Source organism: Spodoptera frugiperda, chromosome 4 (genome assembly GCF_023101765.2).
Source record: "Spodoptera frugiperda isolate SF20-4 chromosome 4, AGI-APGP_CSIRO_Sfru_2.0, whole genome shotgun sequence".
NCBI classification, from domain to species: domain Eukaryota; kingdom Metazoa; phylum Arthropoda; class Insecta; order Lepidoptera; family Noctuidae; genus Spodoptera; species Spodoptera frugiperda.
In genome coordinates, this window is record NC_064215.1 from 5,986,839 (window position 1) to 5,996,184 (window position 9,346).

The 9,346-nt window shown below is 36.0% G+C and overlaps 2 protein-coding genes across 2 annotated transcripts; both read right to left on the minus strand.

Moving 5' to 3' along the window:
* Positions 1-930: 930 nt before the first annotated feature.
* Positions 931-2,118, minus strand: LOC118272591 (uncharacterized). The gene is made up of 2 exons (XM_035589190.2): positions 1,967-2,118; positions 931-1,425 (listed from the first exon to the last, which is right to left on the minus strand). Exons 1-2 carry the CDS (start codon positions 1,982-1,984, stop codon positions 1,078-1,080), a joined length of 366 nt encoding a protein of 121 aa, XP_035445083.2. The 5' UTR covers positions 1,985-2,118; the 3' UTR covers positions 931-1,077.
* A 1,783-nt stretch (positions 2,119-3,901) lies between these two features.
* On the minus strand, positions 3,902-8,533 carry LOC118272787 (cuticle protein-like). The gene is made up of 3 exons (XM_050693544.1): positions 8,412-8,533; positions 7,876-8,199; positions 3,902-4,199 (listed from the first exon to the last, which is right to left on the minus strand). Exons 1-3 carry the CDS (start codon positions 8,421-8,423, stop codon positions 4,002-4,004), a joined length of 534 nt encoding a protein of 177 aa, XP_050549501.1. The 5' UTR covers positions 8,424-8,533; the 3' UTR covers positions 3,902-4,001.
* Between the last annotated feature and the right edge of the window lie 813 nt (positions 8,534-9,346).

Here is a 9,346-nt window from a genome sequence, read left to right on the forward strand (position 1 = left end):
TAGCAACTCTTATATATGTTTTGTTATTCTAGTTTCGTTTTTTAGGTTTAAATACTTATTTTGTTGACTCTCTAGTGATGTCGAGAGATCAAAGTTGTATTGAACGTGAGTTGAAAGGTTCGCTTTCAGGTTTCGGTAAATAGTAGTCGCCATACAATATCTATTGAAAAAATAGGAAATAACAGAGTACTACTGACGTATTTAAATATTGAGGAAAACCCAAAACAAATCCTTTCAAATGCTAATTACTAACATTGAAAATGTTGAATAGGTGTTTTTCCGAATTAGTTCGTATATATTATTGTTTACTGCCAACGAAGTAAACATTTTTATTTTTTATGATAAAATTTTTGGTTTCACACACTTTCATAGGTGTATCTAATTGATCAAATTACTACATTATTAAAGAATGCAATGTATGCTATGCATTATCAATGAATTAAGAATTAAATTACAAAGCGTTTGTTGAGGTTACAAATAATTTGTTCGACATAGTGATATCTGTATAACTACTCACAGAAGTATGTTATTATTTTACATAGGAATATGTTGTAACAGCGGACTTTATTGTATAGGTATGTGCATTACCAATTATAATAAACTATTCGCAATTATTGATATATTCGTGTGAATTATGTAATGTTTGCAGTAAGATGAGGTTATTACGGTCTAAAGTTATTTATAGTTTTGAAAACTTTGGACGCCATCTAGTTTGTAGTGATCTCATATACTTGGCAACGTCGCCAATCGGTAACCCAGTGAGTAAGCCATCGTATGTCTCAATAGGAATTAGTTGGCGACGTCCCTGGCCACGTCACCATATCCCAGTAAGTTATGGCCCTTACCGAAACATAAATACTATACTAGACATCTTTAATTACAAAATAACGGACTGATTCATTTTTACAACTACGAAAATAAAAACAAGCATAAACAATCACATTTGCATTTAATATAACAAATAGAAACATATTAGAAACAGCCTACATTTTATCAAAAGTCCATTCCAGTCATGAGTCGTTTACATTTAAGTATCCATCATTTCTTAAATACATCGAATTATATTTTGTAAAGAACCTATCGCTTCAACAAGTAACTGTAAGGCGATCCGTAGAATGCAACGGCATCAGCAACAGTAGTAAGAGGGGCCGCGGCAGGGTTGACTAGAGACGCAAATTCATCAACAGCATACGAAGATGCATAAACCCTAGGCACAGTGAGAGGGGCAGCAAGACCTGCTGAATATGCTGGGTATGTATTGGAGTACGCTGATGCATACGCTGTTTGGTAGCGGGGGTATGATGTCAATGAAGCGAAGGGAGTGTAGTCTGTGTATGCTGCTTGTGGTGCTGCGTATGGCAGTGTCCCGTAGCTGTATACGTATCGCTGAGCTGATGCGGATGCAATGAGCGCCAATACTGCGATCTGAAAAGTTCAATTGGTTATTTGGATATTACCTTTTAGCATTAGCAAATAATATATCTCATATTTATCTTTAAGTCACATTCTGGTTTACAGTAATCATATTATTTAGGACCTGTTTTACAATGTCTGGATAGTCATGTTAATGCTGTTTGCATTGCTATGTCCCAGATAAATTTGAATTAAGAACGTAATTTGTATGAACTATCCATCAAGTAATTTTATCGGTTACTTATTTGAAAGTGGTGAAACAAGGCGCTTAATGATTTTATCATTTTCGCGATAACTGGTAAGTGTAGTAGGAACACTGGCGCAAACCAAAAATATTTTTTCATTTTTACTTTAAATTACAGCTAAAATCTCTTCGTTATTAAAGTCGAAACAAATTTAGTTCAGATTAGGGAATAGTAATAAGCTTTACTATGTACGTTATTTGATTTTAGGCTGAGTCTAAAGTTGCACTCCACATCTAACATAACAAGTCCAAACAAGACGCACAAAAGAATAAACACAATAACATAAGCAACCAAAACACACAACTTACCAAACTAGACTTGGACATTTTGAAATATTTTTTTTGAATATTTATTCACTTGTTCAGTTTGACACTCCTCAATTTGCACTGACTGACAAGAAAAATGTCCTACCTTATATATTTGGCCGAGTTTGAAGACAAACTTGGAAACAAATGAATATTTGTATGGAAGAAATTATTCTTTCATAGTGTTGGCAAGGTCGTATTGAATGGTTCTTAGGAAAACAAAAGAATACATAATCGTAACGAAGAGGTGTTAAGGCAGGTATACACGTTCCAAAATTGTGAGCTATTGTCTTGCAGTGTAGTGACTCGGGCGAGACATACAAAAGCCTAAGAATTTATTACAGCCTCTTTACAACGTAGAAATATTTTAAGTTACCATAAAATTGTTAAATATAGCAATAGGCTAGGTATCTGACACGTATTTTTTTTGTGATGGACGAAAAATAGAATGCCCATGTACACCGAGCATTAAATGCATCCTCTTTGCGTCCGATAGGTCATCAAACGCATTAAGAGTAATGTTAAGTCGTTACTTCATTCTTAAAATTCTTTAGGAAAATACTGAAAACAAAAGACGGAAAATCCGGCTGATAAGTAGTAGTAAGTAAGCTTCAAACATTTCAAGTTAAAACAACATTTTTATTTTATACACATACAACATACATTCCTTTTTTGATTTTTGATATATTGAAAGTAACTTATAAAGCTTGCAGCTTCGTTCGCGTTATTGTAGAATACAATGATTTATTAATTTAGTAATCTGATTTTTAGTTCCATATTTATATCTTCTTTCAGTGAATGACTGCCAAAAATTGGAGTATCATGTAGAGGAGACCCATAGTCTAAGAGTGGACTGTCGCGAGCTGTTGATCATTATGATTGTCTAGTTGTGATATCTTTGTCAGTTGCTTTTGGTGTTGACTGAGCAGTGTATAATTAATTCATAGAAAATGGTTTTGTTATGGAATAAGCCGGTAAGCGAGTTGACGGATCACCCGATAAAGCTTCCCATGGACACTTGAAACACCAGAGACGTAACAAGTACGTTGCCGGCCTTTTGGGGATTAGGCATTTAAGGGTTATTTGGGAAAGGGGCAATTGGGCCTCCGGTAACCTCACTCACGCAACGAAACACAACGCAAGTTGTTTCACGTCGGTTTTCTGTAAGGCCGTGGTATTACTCCGGTCGAAGCATGGCTCCGTGGCTCCCCCACACTTAAACTATGATTTATCCCCAGGAGAATCATATTTTTTATAATATCAGGAATAGAAGATTCCTCTAAATCGAAAATCAACACTTGAAGATGACATATACATGGAACTTTTTCACCAACGTTTTTTAAAAAGTAAAATATACCATCACCAATTTATGTGTCAAGAACCTTTATATTCAGTGACGCTTGCACTAAATTACCGAATATAAAAAATGACAATGACCTTTTCCCAACGACCTTTTAAATTATAGGTCAGTGGTTGCATGTGGAGGGGTGAATGAGAGGTGCGAGGGAGTCATCGTAATTTTATGCTTATGTAAGTGGAAGTGTCGTGGCTACGGGTGAATAGCCCTTCGCTGCGAAGGCTCGGTTAAATACACGTCATTATGAAAATGCATCGATAGGAGATAAGTGAGATAACGTATGGGTGTGACGTCAGTATTATGTAGGAATTCATATTATACAATTCATTGCACTTTTGGCGCGGGAGGATCGGGTGCCTTGTGTATGTCATCATCAATTTCATTTCATTTTAGAAATAGATTTATTATTATTGAACTGGTCTGTGGGGATAGTACTTTAAATATGTTGATGTGTTAGGTAATGTGCTTGTAGGTATATTAGGTACTAGGTACCACGTGTGGATATAAACATTATGTTTCTTTTATTTTTGCCTTTTTTTTGGCTTTAGACATAATGTGTGTTTGCAAAATAAAACCTCAAATTGGCGTAGATGACTGTATTTTAATAACAACTATATTAAAATGTCATGGTTTGAAGATCAATGGTAAATAAATAAATTCCTCATTTTAAGATCTATGCGTTCAAATGTAGTAAGAGTACGGGGAAGCGTAGGTATAGGCGGAGTAGGCTACAGGCGAGTAGGCGCTGTAGGCGGAGTAGGCGACGGGTGCGGTGTAGGCAGCGGCTACTGGCGCAGTGTACGCCGCGGCTACCGGAGCACTGTAGCTCAGTACCAACGGCTTCGCTGAGGCGAAAGCCAGGAGAGCGACGAAGATCAGCTGTGGAAGAAAAACGAGTATTAATTAAAAAATCAATAATTAGTAGATGATACAGGTAACTTTAAAGACTTCTACGCCTAATTTTTATGCCACAACTACCAATATAATCCCGATCTCATGTGGCTTTTAAATTTTGATTCCCCAAAAGTATATCTTATCTTTCTAGCTCCATCGAATTCTAGAGTCCAAATTGCATCTATTTTAAATTAGTAGGTTATTTAAAGTGCTACGACTATTGAATTCTAATGTTGATGTGGCATAATTTGTAGAGATAAGATCAGGGTTGCGTTATACCTAATGTGTAAGTTTATAAGATCTAAATACTCTTGTTAGATAAGCTCCTTTATAAATAAATGGAAAAAGTAATAATCTATTGACGATGTAAAGACAATTAATAATTAAAATAAAAAAAGGACTTACGAATTTGAACATGTTGACTGTTGGTATCTAAGTCCGAGAACTACTGACTAGTGATGTGACATCCTGGCAATTTATAAGGAGTCGAAGATGGCCTCATTGTGTTGGCAGAGGCTCGGCGCTTGCGCACCTTGGCGAGACGTGCGCGATCGGGACACACGCGTGACGTGAATATTTTGACTGTAGTTTGGTTTAGAATATACACAGGTTGATGTTTTTAGGCAATCGTAAACTAAATTGGATTAAGTCTGTTGGAAACTGTTCTCAGGGTTTCAGATGAGACTTATGTTTGAAGAAAATTACTTAAAAGCTACTATAATATAATATTTAACTTGTGATTGAATTTCGTCAAAAAGAGGTCATTTAATTTATTCTTAGAAGAAAAGGACTATTTCAAATATCTTGAAAGGACATTTTTTTCCTTATTTATAATGCTTAATTAAAAGTAGCCATCATCTGTAAGTTCATTCACTTTTTACAAATAACTAGCGAAAAGTTCTTTAGCTGAAAGTAAAGAAATCGTTGTTGTTAGAAAATAACATCATGATTTTATGTCATGTTTTATTTTCCAATGTTAACCAAGCCGGGACTTTATAGAAACAGATCATTTCCTGAGTTGTTGTTGAGTTGAAATAGATATTTTTGCAATCTTTCAGTCAGGAAATAGAATCAATACAACTACATATGTTAAATGGCAACAGAATGAATGAGATTTTTTAAATCTTTGATTTATTTGTTTTTTTCCATCAAGCTATTTGATCAATCTACTGGTGCATTTAAACAGATATGAATAAGTTATCGAATTTGCGGATTGTATGCATTTATTTATTTTCTCTTATCTTACAAACAGAACTGGATGCTTAATAATATCTTCGAATAGGAATAGCATTAAAAAAGTATAAATTAGCTACGGTCTAATTCGAATGCAGATGTTCTCAATCTTATTATTAGGTTTGTTGACACTCATTAATGCAACAGTTAGAATATTCTTATCTCCATTTTAGTTGTTTAGTTACATTAGATGTACCTACGTCAAGTAGGTAAAATTGCTCATCCCAAAAAAAGAGCACGCTGTATTTTGGCAGTAGCTTCGGCACGCTCTAATCAAGCCGCAAGGATCTCTCGGCATGCGTGTAGAACATTCTATGTGCGCAAGCGACGTACGCCCGGACACTACTACTAAATCAGGTGCCGCCGCCAAGGTCGCAGTCAGCCTAACTTGGCATGACCTTGAACTTGATTTTATTGATACTATATTTAATGCCGCCATGATATGTAAGGTTAATGTTAAGTCATATGTAGCAGTCAAGGTTTACTACCGAAGAAGGAAGAGTCTGAGAAGAAATGCTTTTTAATGTTATTCATTGTTTTTATGAACACTTTTTCTTTATCGCAGTGGTGAGTAATTTAGATCTCCTTTTTCTCATTTATAATACAACAGTATCGTAACGCCTTTTATCCCTGACGGGGTATGCAGAGGTGCACATTAAGGCACATAATGCCACTATACAATGTACCCCCACTTTTCACTGTTTATGGTATAAATCCCATGTAATAGGGCGTGAGCCTGTTGCCACATACTGTGCACATTTCTAGACTATGTGCTACTGAGAAAATTCTAAAACCGAAAAAAGCCCTTTTTATACTTTGCCCGACCCAGGAATCGAGTCCCTGACCGGTAGTGGCACTTGCGGTCTCTCAGCCCAAGGAGGTAGTAATACAACAGCTTCGTGTAAATTCTGTATTTTATTGGGATAAGGTAGGATTTAGGTGAACTTTGTACAAGTATTTATTTAAGTGTATTTACGATCTATTCCGATCCTTTGGATGTTTCTTAACGTTTACAAACAGTAATCCCACATTAGGTGACACACATCTAAATATAAACCGATCCATATATTTGTTTCGTATAAATAGAATTCGTGGCACAATTAGTAGAAAGTATTGTAGCTACACAAAACACAATAAATTATTAACAATAAAAAGAGGTTTACATGCATTACTTTGAACGAAACGAGAGCTGCTGATCGCTTAATTCAAAATCAGTGTGTTTATTACCGATTCTAAACATATTTCTTGTCACTCAACTTGCAGTACGTAAATAGTAAAAAGTTAGGCTTCTTCAAGTACTATAAGATTAAGTTTTTTGAGTACTTGTATCAGCTCTGAATGTACCTAGCACTGTACATTCATAGAGCAATACCTTTAAAATTAAGCTTGGTGTTTGACAACAAAAATATAAAAAAAAAATGAAATGTGAATGTATGTAAGTATCTTCCACCTGTCTCTGTGTATACATATTACAGTCATTATATTAATAAGTTACAGTGCGTCATACCAGCCGATTGGTGCCACAGAAACAATTGTCACAATTTGGAATTAATTAAACATAAGTCCTTTTGGTTTGATGAATCAGTAGGTTTTTCCGAACTTGCTTGCCGATCGCTATTTGCATGTCAAATACACTGTCACACAGACATAGAAACCTAAATGTGATGAAACACTATATAACCATGGCAATACACTTATTTTATACTACAATCAATTACAAAAGAGACATCTCTTTTGTAAATAAGGAGTTTTAAGTTTTGTAGTTGGTCAAGTACTGTGTAAATCTAAACTCTTAAAAATCTCTTGGCATTGTTAAAAGTTTTTTTATGAAGCATTAATCAGTTTCAATGCCTAAGTACAGGCTGTTTTCGCGTTTTCTAACAAACATTTAATATTACTCAACCAAAAACAAAAGTGGTCCACTCGATACGTCATAATGAATCGCTTCATGATTTCACAGAGGACCATGACGTCACTTACACGGTGGCTCACAATAAACACCCTCTAGGCAACCCCATCATGTGATGTAACAATCTATTGGTGTCGCATAATACAGCGATTGTTTCAACCTGTTTGCGATGTCGCAACACGTCCTAAATAATTATTAATTTATTCAGTTTTGTGCTCGATGTGTGGTGACCAATATCTAGTATTTTGATCTATTTCGGCGTACAGTGTTCAGTTAGAATACATGATGTATGTATATTAGCGAGCATGCAAATATTTATATTCAATAGACTATTCCGAGAAGTTATTTAGCTTCAATGAGCTGTATCACGGATTCACTGCATAAATGTAGTAATATCTGAAATATGAAAGATAGGGAAGTAGAAATGATAAAAATCCAAGTAAATTTTAAATTGTCATGTTGCTACTTATTCGTATTTACATTTTTACAGGCTTAGATTGTATCGGAGGTAGGTTTTCACTTGAGCAGGACTGGGGCTCTGTAGGCAGCGGCGACTAGAGGAGCGGAGTAGGCACCGTAGGCAGCGACTGGTGCAGTGTAAGCAGCAGCGTAGGGGCTGGCGTAGGCAGCGGCCACGGGAGCGGTGTATGCAGCTGCTACGGAGGCGGTATAGGCAGCAGCTACTGGGGCGGTGTACGCGGCCGCTACTGGGGCGGTGTACGCCGCTGCTACCGGAGCAGTGTAAGCAGCAGCCACTGGTGCCGCCACCAGAGGTGCGGAGTAAGCCACAGAGTGGATACCGGGCTTAGCAGCCGCGATGGTGAAGAGGGCAGCGAGGATGATCTGTAGGTAAACACAAAATGTTAAAGTAAAAGTAAAGATATTGTGAATGATGATGGGAGAGATGAGATGTGGTAATTATTATGACCATTAGAATGATAGGTAATTAGAATGATAGAAGCAAAAACCATAATTTTCAGAAGTCGCGATGGTGGTTACTAGATCAATGATAGCTTTTAGCTTTTGCTTGAATTGATAATTAAAAGTTAATTTACCAGTTTGCACATTTTGATTGGTTTGTTGGTGTTTCTTGTTGTAGAAAAGAAGAGTGAATGATACGTTTGGACTAACGACAACAGTTTAAATACTAAAGTGAGCTCGAAAGAAATTCCACCACGCTACGAGGGTTTGCTAACGTATCATGTGCAACGTTGCTCCGAATTCAAGATAAACATCGTGGATGAGCTAATGTCAAAGTGAACCACGCTCTGAAGTTGGTAACTGTTAGGAATACGGTGTTGTTGCTGCAGCGCTCTTTTTGGGAACAACAGTATATTGGATTTAATGAAATTTTGAAGAAAAAAGTAAGTTAATGTAAAATTTTAGTTTCATAATGAGAGCTTTGAGATTTATGAAAAAAAATAATCAAACGAAAAAAAAAAACAAAAACGTTTCCGTAAACTAAAATTCCTGAAGTAGGAAAGAATGAATTTCAAATATTCCTTTATTTATTCAAACTGTTATCAAATAGAGCGCGTGTAGCTTTATCAAGTCTAGTAGAAAAGCCTCAACCAGGAATGGAGAAAAACAAATGTAGGTACAAATTATTGGAAAATAAGTTTAATTATTTACTTTTTATAAAAAAATAACTATTATTTTTTTCGTGGCTCACAAATGCATGAAACATCCTTCTTATTATTCAGGATGCACCGCTTTTGTTGCGTCAGAGGTCAGCGCGTGCGTGTCCACTGTTACAATGCTAGGTTTAGTTGCGCATGCGACTATGTGGAGGTCAATGTGCCTGTTTAAACTGGACGATTAATTAGATCAGGCTTGATTACAGCTTGCTTTACCCATTATGTTCTTTAATCTGTATAGCTTGTAGTTTTAGAATGCACTGCATCGACTAATTCGAAATTGGACTTAATGGTCTACTTCGAGAAAGCACAAATAAGCGAATCTGTTACTATGTGATATGATAAGCACGACT